This window comes from Arvicanthis niloticus, chromosome 8 (genome assembly GCF_011762505.2).
Source record: "Arvicanthis niloticus isolate mArvNil1 chromosome 8, mArvNil1.pat.X, whole genome shotgun sequence".
NCBI classification, from domain to species: domain Eukaryota; kingdom Metazoa; phylum Chordata; class Mammalia; order Rodentia; family Muridae; genus Arvicanthis; species Arvicanthis niloticus.
The window spans coordinates 73,665,924-73,679,602 of record NC_047665.1 but is presented as its reverse complement, the minus strand read 5'-3'; the positions used below and the strand labels follow the sequence as shown (position 1 = coordinate 73,679,602).

Below are 13,679 nucleotides of genomic sequence, written 5' to 3'. Positions count from 1 at the left end.
AAATAGCAGTTATGTATTCTGATAGAAAGCAGTTGGAGACATTTCACTGTGGGACACAACACTTTGAGATTGTGTACATCTGTTCTAATAATGTATCCAGCCTTGGTGACATGAACACAAGGAGGAATACACATCTGCCCTGGAGACCACTTGCCATATAGCAGATGCTTGCATCTTTATTTATGCAGATGGTGGGTGTGATGAGTTGAACAGGGATAAAAGCCAAGTAGTTTGATAGGGGTTTTTAGGTTGTTATGCAAGCCAAGGATATAAGATAGACATTTTTGTTTTAAAATTGTAATAGTGATAGGACTAGTTTTAATAATGTTGACATACTGTTCTTATCTTTAGATTAATTGACATCAGTATCCTAAAGATATTTATAAAAATTCCAGCATCCAGCTTATGTTAGAAAGCACTGCTCAGCTTGAGGTCTAGCTCAGTGGCAAAATTCTTTTGTCCTCAAAGTTCTGAGCTTGATCCTTGGATGCTACAAAGACAGAAAGCAGCAGAGCAATTTATGAGTGTTTGGGTTTTGATAAACTAATTTAAAATAATTTTAACACATTTCTGTTTTTTAATGCTTTAAAAAACAATGTTTATTTTTGTAAGATTATATTTACCAACAAAATCTTGTGATTTTTTAAAATTAGAAAAAATTTAGCTATCATAAAATAGAGAACAAGTTGTGATATAGTTCATTCATATTAGGTAACATACATTTCTGAAGAATTACATTTTAATTAAGATTTCTGCCTAGCATTTTGTTTAATCTTTTTGAACACTGCCAACTACTGATTTTTAATACTATTTCATCCAGATGAATTTCTGTTAGTTGTCAGAACATTTCCTATTATTCTGTCATATTCTTAAGCAGACAGGGGTGATGAGGATGAAAACTTAACTGAAAAAGCAGAACCCTTGCATACCTCGATGCCCAGCCCTGTACACAGATGCAGAGCCCCTCGGAAGGGTCTTCACTTCACCTGCTGCAGCATTGCTCGAGTGTCAGGACCCCAACAACCCTGACTCCTACATACAAGCCCAGGAATGCGCGCGCTCGCGCGCACACACACACACACACACAATTACAGCTGGAACTAGAAGTAGTTTGCTGCAAGGCTGGCATGTATGACAGAAGTAAAAGCATAAAAAATCATGCCCCTAGGTGCCAAGCCTGCCCTTTGAATGCTATTACATTGCAGGTTGCTGTATGCAGGCTCCACTATCTGCTTGTTTAGCCTAAGCTAGGAGCTGCTGTTGGAACTAGAAGACCAACATTCACTAACAGTTACTCTCCTCCCTGGAACCTGATGGATCCACTGAAAGAGACTAACATATATAAAAGAATGAACTTCAAGACAGCTTAGTGAGTTTATTGTGTTTAGAGCAAGGGAAATGCTTTGGTGCTGTGTAGATCTGGATTCAAATCTAGCTCTTTTTGGCTTTGTGGCCTTGCAAGAAATATTCAGTTTCCACAACATAGATTGACTGTTAATTTAAAAATAGAGTGGAAAGTGAAGTCAAGGTAAGAATTCTGTCTTATCCCTGGCATAATGGGATTTCAGGATTGAGGAGGTGGAAGGAAGAGCAGGAAGGAAGCTCCTAACCAGACACAAGAAGTATGCGTACTGCCTACAGGACACATTCTTGTGCAGGATGGAGCAGGGCTATAGCTGCAGCAAAAGACAGAGCTTCAGTGCTCACTCCTGTTGTGCTTTTTATATGGTCAGGAAAAAAATAAGAAAAAGAAAGGCAGACAATATGGTTTAGAATTCCTAGTTCACCTCTTTAGTCAGTCAATACTGCATTGTGCAACAGCCAGATAATAATCAAGGGGCTGAGATCCTGGCAGTGGATGAAACAACTCCTGCTTTATGGAACTTACTTTTTTGTGGGGAGAGACAAATAGTATATTAGTATAGAGACAAAAGCCATGATGGTCAATTAAGGCAGAAAAGGAGGACAGCCCACAGTGACCTAGAAGGGTCCAGGCAGGCCTCCCGAGAGCTGGGAGATCTCTATGGTGTTGACTGCAGAGCAGAGGAAGGGGTACAGAGTGAGTTTAGCAGTCTTCTGTCTCCTCACTCTAAGATCTGTCTGTATTTTACTCTGTTGAGACAGGTATGTTGTTGATGCATCACCTTCCTCCCCGTCCTGGGAGGGTTGCTACTTGTAGAGCATAATTAATAGAAAGGAAACGTAGAAACAAAAAGAAAGATGTTGAATGGTCTCCCACATAGCAGCCTCTTCTTATGAGATCATTGTCAATCATTGGCAAGAGAGACATGCCTCGGAGTATAACGGAGGCATGGGAAAAGTAACTTGGAGAATCTTGAATGAGCCCCTGTGCCTAAGCAAAGCCCAAAGACAACAGACAAACAATGGAGTAGATTGTGGTGAGCTTTTGAGACTGGAAGCTTCAAGATTTTGACATTGGCTACTATTCATGATAGGTAGGTTTCTCCAGCTCTAATTAGGCAGTATAAGTGGAGAGTACAAGGTGGGCTACTTGGAGCAGGTGCCATAAGAGGATAGAAATGGAGCTAACCTATGATATGCTGACAGTGTTCATGAATACCCAGCCATGAAGCCAGATATGGACCCAGAGTGTCTACCTATGCACATATATACACAGACAGGCAACCCCACAAGGCAAGGACAATACAGATAGACCTTATAATTATTTATCTCCTTTAGAAACAAGGTCTCACCTATTCCCAGCCAGTTGATGAGACATGTTCACTTCAGCCAAACTCAGTAGTTATCATCAAAGGAGAATAAAGACACTGATAGAGGAGAAACCAGACAAAAATCAAAGAAAAAGGAATCCAAAGTGCTCAAATCTGGGTGACTTTGTTCCTATAATAGCTCTTGCAGAATCTGATCTCAGGCATGCACAGGATAGTGTGGCCATAGATGCAGGTAGAATGTGATTAGTTGTAGCTCAGGGCCTATAGATGTTTGTTAACAAAGCCATCCCGGTCACTCCCACGAAAGGATACTGCATGTCCCATTCTGTCTGTGCTAGGTAGTGCCTGGCATTTCATTTTCTTCTTCACTGCCTAAACCGACTTGGATTGTAGGTACCCATAAGTGTATGCTCTTTAGCATAAAGAAACATGTGTCTTGACTAAAGAGCAACAGGCAAGACTTGACAACCAGTATTAGGAAACAGTGGGGTAGTCAGAAGGAATTGCTTTTCCTGCAACAGATCCACAGCTGCCCAGCCTCATGCATTTGTATTTATAAATCATAAGCTGTTGTCATAAAAGCTGTGGTGTGGGGGAAAGTGCAACAAAAAAAAAAAATGCTATAAATCTCTGTGAGTCAAAGATAAATCAGGAGCTAAGATAAAGTGTCTGTAAGGCTATACTAGAAAGCCCCTCTCCTTTCCTTTTCACTCCCTTTCTCCTTGATCTGTGCAGGGGGTTGAGTCCAGGCTCTGAGGCATGTTGGACAGGTCCTTACATCACTAAGCTGCACACTGCCAGTCCTTACCTTGTAAATACAGTTTGTGTACTCCTCCAAAATGCGCCTTTCTGTATAAACTTACTTTTGAAATTACAGAATAAAATAGTATCTTTGTGGTACCAGGATCTTGCTTTTAATAGTACCATTGTTAAAAGGTTGTTATCTTAACCATTCGAGTTATATGATGATGTTTTGATGAACAGTAAGACACCCAACCTTCTGCGTAAGTTCTGTTAAATATACTGCCTGATGCTGAACCTTACTTAGCCTTACACATTTTCCTTATCAAATATCATCTTATTCCTCATCACAGACACTTAACTATTATAACTACTACTGAAATACAAGATAGAAAAGATGTGATTCTAGCCCTTGTGGAGAGAGTACAGGTGGAACCCAGCTGGGTGTGTTTCCCTGGGAAGGCAGCTGGGAGGCTTCTGGGATCAAGAGTTAAAGGTTGTCTTCTACTACATGGTAAGCTTGAGGCCAGTTCAGGTTACAGGAAATCCTATCTTAAAAGCAAACAAACAAAACATGATTTTTAAAAAAATGGCCATTTTCATTGGCTGATGGAAAATCTCATGCCCAGACATCTGTACTCAGCACTAAACTCTTTCAGGAGATGGTTCTCATTGTTTGAGCATCAGAATGCCCTGGGAAGACAGTGTGCACAGGTACTTGTCACAGTGTAAAGATGCCAGGAGGAGGTCTGCTGCCTCTATGGTATTGAGGTTCAGTTACCAGGGTCTGAATTTCATATGTAACGCGGTGTTAGCAGTTTTGGAAACATTCAGAAGTCTCTGGTTGTATAGAGTCTGTGACAAGTTATTAGCACTTCAATAAACGCCTGCACTCTTCAAGCTTTGTAGGTTTGACTGTTGTATAGCAGTGGTAAGCTTTTGTGTTGCTATATATTATTTCTGCCAAGGATAAATTAAAAATCAAAATGTGTTCCTTATATGGTTGTCTGTGTTTCTTATCTGAAGCTCTTATATAAAAAGTCCTTCCAAAAATAAGAACTATAAGAGAGTTTCGACATGGAGAAACTTGAAACTCATCAAAATTGATATTTCCTAAGAGGTATTTTAACTTAAAAAGCCTTCTAAACTTACTGCTCATTTGGAGCAGAGCTTTAGCTCCCCTGAAGAATAGTTACTTAAGTCTCAGGAGCCAGCCACATTGTGTCAATATCTTCTTTTATTATCATTGATATTTGAAATAATTAACTTTTAAATTCTTTAAAAAAAACATTTATTTCCTCTTCCTCTTCTTTCCTTGTGCTTATCTAACTTACTCTGTATTGTAGACTTTGATTCCCTTTTGATGTCCAGTCCTTCTCTGTGTACTTAGGGTTTCTTAAAGTCACTCTCTTATTTACGATTGTGTTCTAGGCACGTGCCATGCATATGTGTTGGCTCCAGTGTGCACACATGTGGTAGTCATAGACAGTTCTGTGTTGCTACATATTATACATTGTTTTCTCCTTGTGCCATTGAACTCAGGTCAGGCTTATACCACAGAGCCTCTACCTATCCCCTGGGCCATCTCTCCTGTCCTATTGAACTAATTTCTTAATTATTTAATTAGTAAACTACTAAATCTACCAATAAGCACTATCAAAACTCTTTCTCCTACCCCAGGCCACAGTTTTCACTTCTACTGTCCTATAGAAATGTAGCCAGTAAGCATCCTAAACCCCACCAGCAGCCTTCTTTCCTGGTGGACCTTGCCAGCCAGTAGCTTTCTTCCCTGCTGTGTATAAACAGAAGGAGAGGTATCCCCACCACTCAGCTCCTTAAAATGCACACGTTAACTCCCATTCACACTGAATTGTTAATCCAATTAACAGTTAGTCAACTGACAACTAGAGATGGGGGCCACTGGGGATAAAGGATCAGGTATTGGGCAAGGACACAAGGAGAGGCAGGGTCTGAGCAGTTATTTCTCCTCTCTTTCCTCAATTGCTTCTCAGAAAAGAAACACTGCTGTAAAAAGTCAGACTTATTCCATCCATGCCATGAGATTTTCAGTTTTGTGTCTTTTTTTATTTCTTCCTACTAAAAATAAATATCAGAAGCTTCATGATTACTTACTGGCAGGAGAAAGAGGATCTGCTGATAAAGCATATAAAATACTACGTGGTGTTGAGACAATGTTTCAAAAACAGTGTTGATAAAGAAACATAACTGTTCAAAACCGTGGGGACTCTCTTTCTTACTAAGGGAGGCAGTCAGGTCCACCTGCTGGGCCCTCACCATGTGGAGAAGCCTGCTGACATGAGAGAGGAGAGTGCTGACCTGAGAGCTCCGTTCAGCAGGGCAGGGCAGGCGGGTGTGCCAGGGAGACTGCAAACCTGACTCAGATTTCAGCTAGAAGTGCGCTTTCTCGTGTTCCTTACATTTCCTGGAGTGTGGGTCCAGGTAATGATGGTGTCAGCTGTCACAGTGTGATAGTGCAGGGACTCAGTGTGGTTGTCATCCTGTGTTCCTCAAAGGTGGTGCTGTTGAGCACATGACTAGTGTGTTTGTTATAGTTTTTCAACAAAATGAGTTGTGGTCATTTGGGTTTTGAATTATTTCTTTTATCCTAGAGTTCTTCCCAGCTTTAACGTATTTGTTTTAAGCAGAGACCATCTTGAAAAACAATTTGAACCCCAACTGAAGTTTCCAATTTCAAAACCAAATGAAAGAGGGAGAATCTAAACCCCAACAAATTGAAACTGGTTTGTTTTTCAGTCTAGTAAAATTAAAACCTGAACAGTTTCTCAAATGTTGTCTCTGCCAGTTTACTTGACAGCACCTTCTAACTCTGCAGGTAGAATAAAGGAACCTTCACCAAACCAAGAAAATGGTGGGTGGGAACATCCTGTTTAACGTCAACAAATCAGGACCTGGGAAGGGAATAGAGTACAGCAGTCTAGAGACTCATCCTGTGGGCCTGTCTCCTCAGGGTGCAGCCAGTGTTTTGAAGACTCTGATAATGACACTACACATAGACTGAAGCTCTTGAGCCCCTCCTGCTACCACTAACATGCAAGGAGGGCCCCGCACAGCCAGCCTTTTGCTGATGGAGGAAGGAAAGAAAGACACCTGCTGCTGCTCATTCTCCACACAGGTTTCTCCAGCCTTTGTGGAATTCTCAGAATTCTATGGCAGTAAGTGGCAGGCTCAGCCCTAAAAATTAACCTTTTTTTCCTTCCACACATCTGAATTTTACAAAAATTAGCTTTATCTAATAATGAACTTCCTCAAATTATCATTTACTGGGACACAGACTTGACAAGCCATTTTAGTTTCAATTTGTCTTCTTTTTTTTTCTGCTTAAAATTCTGGAATGGTAATCTAGTTTGGGAATGATTAAGATGCAGGAAAGGGAAAGGAAGGAAAGTTGATCCTTCAAAAGGAGTAGGTCAGGCCGTGCCACACACATAGGCCATTGGCTATATGGACTCAGCTTGCTTTCTCCTTGGCCTCATTTTTCCTTATCTGTAAATGGGGAGCAATGATATTTTCTTGGAGTCAAATATGGGTTCAATTAAAATGCCTGCTATAGATTTCAGGCCACAGGACATATTCAGCACCTCCCTGTTTCCCTTTATTCCACAGTTTGATCAATTCTCACCAGCTAGAGATGTCACTTTTCAAAATGGCTACTTTAACATCCTTAAAATACTAAAAATAGCCCACACTTAAAATTTTAATATTAAGTAGTCTTCACTGGATAATGCTAGAGAATTAATTTTACTGAGTGAGTCTTTTATGCTCTCAGTTAATAAAAGTCCATGTTTTTAGTACCTAAGGATCCTATGAGTCTCTTTAACTCTGTTATGGCTAATTTTGGAGAATTTTCAGAAATTATAAATGCAGTAGAAATCTCTGCTTGTTCTTCAGTGCATAGCTCTCTAAGATCTGGAACTTAGTAGTGCAGGTGAGGGGTCTGTGATGAGCCTGTGAGGGCAGTGCAATGAACTGCTTGTGTGTTGCCAAGAAAGGCTCACCACAGCGTGCTTTCCCAGTGCTCAGAGTTTAAAAACACAGAATGGCACTTCATCTCCTCTGAGGACTCCTACTGTTCAAAAACTCACCTTTTAAATTGTAGTTATTCTAACATAACTGGCTTTTACTGCAAATGTGTAGAGAAGCAAGGCTTGGGTTCCTGCTTGTCCTTCAAGAGACAGTGATGTGTTGCCTGCCAGGTACCTAAATTACCTCTCTGGTCATCAGTTCTTGTCAAAAATAAATAAATAAATAGATAGATAAATAAATAAATGAAATGAGCCATTCTATGTGTCTAAATGCAGTCATGTATGAAAAATCACACAGTCACAAGTAGCCCAAAAGATCCCATTTTGAGAAACCAATTCATGTGCTAGCGTGGAGCTAGTGAGGTGGTTCAGTGGGTAAAGGCACCTGTCACCAAGTCTGACAACTTGATCTCAGACCCCATGTCACAGAAGGAACCACTCATGCAGTTGTCCTCAGCCCTCCACGTGCTCACCATGACATGTGCATGCCCACAGACATACTCATTAGATAAGTACAGATAAAGTGTCTCGTTCACTGGGCAAATTACTTTTTAGCACCTCCCTAGAGCCAGGCAGAGGGTGTCAAGTGGACAATAAGAAGCTTCTGTGTGACTCTCGGCTTCTTGGTTCCCTTAGCTATTCCCATCCCACAGAGGCCCCTCTAAGAACCCTTCTGTCATATTGAGGGGTATATTTGGGTATGCACTCCCAGACTTCGAAATCTTAAGTGATGAGATAGTGCCCATAGTGCCCCCTAAAAACCTCATGTCTTGAGAGTATTCTGTATCAGTTTGTCATTTCCTTTTACAGCTGCTACCAAGGGTTGGGTTTGAATTATCCTTAGCTTACTGTTGGGCATTAAAGTAGTTCCTGGGTGTGGTGTCTCTTCCTCCTCCCATTTTTGGGGTTCTATACTCTTTGCTTCACTTTTCCAATCATGTACCAGTTTATTTCCTGTCTTTAGTGGTCTGGGCAATGGAGCACCATACCACCCTTATGAGAAACCTTGCCTTTTCATGCATCTCCTGATAGATGCCTGCCAGCATATTAGCTTCAATATTCTTGGCAAAGCTTGTCCTTCACCCCACAGATGTGAGTAGCTGTGATTAAGGATCATGAGCCAGCCAATGGGCTTTTCATCCCTAGCATCTGACTCCACTGGCTACCGCTTAGCAGTCACCTTGGCCTGTGATTGCAGGCTGTCCACACTGTTCCCTCAAGTGACCAGCAGACATCTAGCCTTGCTGAGGCAGAGCTGTTTATCTCCAGGAATGCCCTTTGCTTGCATCTACACTTGGCCTCTGGTTGGTTGCTCTTCTTCCTGTTGTGACAAAATGCCTAGCAAAAGCCACTTGAGGCAGGACAGGGAGGAAGGGGGTTTGAGGGGAGTATGGTGGGTATGAGAGGCTGCTCACACTTCAGCCAGTCAGGAAGCAGATCGCAAGCCACACTGATAGCCAGCCTGCTTGCTCCTTCATTCTTTGCACTCTCCCAGCACCCAGCCCATTCGTGTGGCTCTCCTCCTTAGTTAACCTCCTCCCAGAAGCTTGTCTCCTAGACAGCTCTAAAGCCATCACAGCCTCTTTTTCCTCTGACATCATTGCTTTCTCTGTATAACTTTGTCCCTGCCATGTTGGAGAGATTCATGAAGAGCAGAGGACCGGGTGTATCACAGTCAGTTCTCTCCCGTGTGGTGTTGCAGTATAATGTGCATCAAGGTTCTCTTCTGAAAACCTGACCCCTCAGAAATGTGCCTACCTAGTCATAAAAAGAAGAATTCTTCCCCCAAGTTCAGTCTCTGGAAGCCTATCAAGAAACCTTGACAACAGTGGCTGTTGAGTGCCATTCTTTGGGTTGACATCTTTGTGTCCCTGCCTGTAAGAGTCAGCTCTTCTGCCTGTGTCTCTTCTCGTTCCTCTCTCCCTTCATACTTTTTCCTCTGTGTGTATCTGTTTCTTACACTGTCCTCTTTGCTGTTCTGACTGCTGCAGTTTTAACCCCAGCAGCGTAATTTACTATTCTCATTATAATCTCAAAGGGTGTGAAATGTTTCCCAGCATCCTCCACCTACCTCTGTCCTCCTCACTAAGTGCAGGTGTTGTGTGTAGCTTACTCTCATGCAGGAAGCATGAAGCTGCTTCCTAACCTAATAGTAAAGAACTTTGTAAAGTAGTTTTCATACTTTGCAAATTATTCCTACTATGTTGCTTATTACTATAGTGTTAACAAGCAACTTTCTTTCAAATTGTTGGCTCACTAACTGGGCAGTCAATAGGGGTTGGTTTTAAAACTGTTATCCTATATTTCAGTGGATTTTTAGATTCCCACATTCCTATCCATGGCATTTTTTAAACAAATGTTTCTAAAAATCCTTTACATAGAGCTCCAAAATCTAAAATCAAAAATGTGCTACCTTAGTCATTCAGAGGCAAAACCCTGAACTGAAATAAAACCATTCAGATCTTTGATTTGCCTGCTGTGTTGTGATACTAACGTATTTTGCTACAGGCATAGCAGTGTGTTTAATTATGGATGCCTTGCAGAGTTGTAGTGTGTGTGTGTGTGTGTGTGTGTGTGTGTGTGTGTGTGTGTGTGTATGTTTCTATCTCACTACTTTTCTAAAATCTGAAAGTGCAAGTTTCAACACCATGGGTCCCCACAATTTTTAGCAGGTGATTATGTGCTTACAATATCCAGTTCTTAAACTAGTGTGTGCACTAGTATATTTGAGCTTAAATGAAGTTTGATTAATATGAGGCACTTAAAAATAAGAAACTTCTCCACAGCCAGGCCTTGTGACCTTGAGGCCTTGGGGAATAAAATGGATGATTTAGTCCTTAGATTGGGGGAGCCAAAATGTTTCCTTAATTGTTCTCTTAAGGTTGTAGTAATTGCTCTGTGGTCAGGCCAATAAATCTTCGATGAATGGAACATTATTCTGTCAGTTAAAACTGTCCCGATTACTATCCTAGAAGGTGCTTTCTGTGTAATTCATGGTCCCCAACTCTCCCTTCAGCTCAGTACTTTTATCATCCTGTTGTGTCCCTTTGGTTATGTTTAACATTTTTTAGTGTCATATCAGCTTTTTTTTAATACTTATGATTTAATTGCAAAAGCATACATAAACACTTTGAAAGGTGTGAAAAGAAAATTCACAAGTTGTACAAGAACAGCACCAAAGCCACCTTCAGTCTGGAACCCATAACTTTGCAAAGCAAACTGCACTGCCAGCACCAAATGGTGCATGCAGCCTAAACCCAAGCAAAAAGCCAGTGGATACAAAAGCATTTGTGTTAGACCAAAGATGCAGTGGGTGGTAGATGAACTTAGTATGCCTCAACTTCATCAAGCTTAGGTGTGCTGGAGAATCAAGGCATCTATATGAAACAAAAGACACCATTGAATGTGCCAGAGGAGGTGCATTGCAGCTCTGGAGGTCAGGAAGGAAACTGGAGTTGCTCTGGCTTGTAATGATGGGTCAAATATGGGTAAAGACAGAAGCTGGATAAAGGGCTTACAGAGCACAAGGACCAGAAGGACAGAGTCCAGCTCTCTAGAAGCTCTGTTTAATGGCTGACATTCTAACATGAGAATTGTGTTACAACAGTGGAGAATTACAGTCCTTGAGAAAGCAACACAGGGAGGTGACCTTCAAGCCTTGTCTTGAAGGACATAGGTAGTTGCTTAGAAAGACAGGCCAAGGAATCTATTCTGAACAGATAAATCAGATGTTTTTTTTTTTTTTTTTTTAAATTCACTAAGTGTGTGTATGTGTGTGTTGTGTGTCTGCACGTTTAAAAACTCACTAGTGTAGATGTGTGCCCATGAGTGCAGGTGCCTGCACAGGACAGAAGAGGACACTGGATCTTCCTGAAGTTGAGGCACCTGTGAGTTGCCCAACATGAGTACAGGAAAATGAACCCAGGTCCTTTGCAAGAGCAGTGTATCCTCTTAACTGTTGAAGTTTCAGTCCAGAACAGATACATTGTACTAATCTCTATATTGTCATTGCAGGTGAATCAAACATCCCTTCTGGAACAACACAGAGTGGGAAAACCTTACAGAGTAAGAGTCAGTTTAGGACCATTGCACCAAAAATTGTGCCTAAAGTCCTAACATCTAGAGTGCTACCCTGCCCTTCCTCGCTTTCTGACCCAGGGAGTCTGGCTCTAATGTCCAAGCCTCTGGGCATGCCCACACAGAACTATGCTCTGATGCAGGTGGCTGGCCAGGAGGGGACGTTTTCTCTTATTGCTTTGCCAAACGTTGCCTCAGCCCAGCCAGTTCAGAAGCCCAGAATGTCCATACATGAAAACCTTAAGCTACCTATTCCTCGATACCAGCCACTAAGTAGCAAAGGACTAAGAAAGAAACAGGACCTGAGCTCTCCCATTGGTGGCTCCAGTGACCCTCCTGGCCCAGCCCAGCTATGTAATTTGGGCCCTTCCCCACAAGCCCATCCTGAGCTGCCTCACAAACTCAGCCCATGGAAGCAAATGTCCACTTTAAACCCTTCCCCCACCAGTGTCAACAGAGCTACACTGCCCAGTGGTATTGGCCAAGGAGATTTGAGTCCTGTAGTGACCAACAGTTGTGGAGATTCGGAGCTTCCTGCTATCCTAGCATACACTACAGAGGACTCTTCTTTTCCACAGAGCCTCCCAGCAAGTATGCAGAAGGCAGGTTGTGCCAGAAAGGAGGCACTCACTAAACCTGCTGTTGCTGGTGAAGAGCTCAAAGAACAGGTAGTTCCTGCTCATACTGTCTTCAGCAGTACAGTTCAGTTGGTCTCTGTAGTACCCAAGGGTAAACTGCCCATCCTGCCCTTCCCAAAAGTGAAAACCACGGAGGTGGGCAAAGTGGAACCAGATGCTGATAATGCAACATTGTCTTCATCTGGATGCAGAGCAAACTGTGATGAGAGACTGTCAATCACAGAAGGGTTTGATGCAGCCACTGACATAGCCAGCAAGATACCTGCTCTGCATGGGTCTAAGCAGAGTGCTTGTGAAAGTGCCTTGTGTTCTGTCACCAAATTAGATCTCGGCCATAAGGCAAAACCCAGCAGTGGGATAAAGAGAAAGGGAAGAAAATGGAAAGTGCCAGATGAGATTTTAGCATTGCAGGGCAAAAGGAGAAAATGCATTATTGGTATGTGTGGAGATGGCATAGAAAGGACAAGAAACGGTCCCCAGGAACCCAGAGACCAGAAGCCCAGAGCTGCTTCAAGAAAGTACCGTAACATCATGCCCAAGCCTGTCATCGTCCTGTCTGCTTTGGCGCCCATGGCATCTCCTGCGGCTGTGCTGTCCCAGGCTCCCAGCTGCCTAGGTCAAGATGTTCTGAATAATGTCCTACCTCCAAAATGTCTTGGCTCCAAGCAGAGTGACAGCCTTGCCCTGAAGCCCAGCTCTGCACTCAGAAATGGATTCTCTGGCATTAGGAAGCCCTGGCACATGTGTCCCGTGTGCAACTACCACTTCCAATTCAAACACCACCTTCTAGACCACATGAATGTACACACCAATAGACGGCCTTATAGTTGTGGGATCTGTCGCAAGACCTACGTGCGTCCTGGCAGCCTAAGTGCACATATGAAACTTCACCATGGTGACAATCGCCCCAAGAAACTCGTGTGTTGTGAATTTTGTGCAAAAGTATTTGGTCATGTCCGGGTCTATTTTGGCCATCTGAAGGAGGTGCACAGGGTTGTGATCAGCACAGAGCCCTCCCCCAGTGAACTGCAGCCAGGAGACACACCAAAAAACAAGGACAGAGATCTCGGTGTGCAAGGACTTGACAGCTCACTGGAGAGGTAAGTGTTCATGGAAGGGAAGCTGACAGGAAAGTCTGCTGTAATTTGAGAAGATTAAGATTCAGAAAACTCACCAGGAGTAGGGGTGCACACCTATATAGTCCTAGTACTTTGCAGAGACAGACAGGAAAATTAGAAATTTAAGGTCAGCCTAGGCTGTGTAAGGCTCTGTCTCAGAATAACAGTAACAACAAAAATAAATAAGTCACCTCTCCCACCCCTTCAGTTCTGTTAAGAATGACCCTATTTCTTGTTGGTTTTTTCTCAGTCACAATGTTTAACTACTCAGACTTGTGTAAGTCAAGGCATGAATACCAGTTTGGAGTATATTGGGGACAGTTAGGTGATAGATTATTTTTGTGTCTA

General features: G+C 42.4%; 1 protein-coding gene across 1 annotated transcript in view; it reads left to right on the top strand.

Annotated features, from left to right (window-relative positions):
• Positions 1–13,679, top strand: part of Znf438 (zinc finger protein 438) — a 150,230-nt gene that overhangs the window by 104,828 nt on the left and 31,723 nt on the right. Inside the window, exon 7 of the mRNA XM_034509668.2 lies at positions 11,513–13,313. Coding sequence (XP_034365559.1) covers positions 11,513–13,313 — 1,801 coding nt within the window. The remainder of the gene's footprint in view (positions 1–11,512; positions 13,314–13,679) is intronic.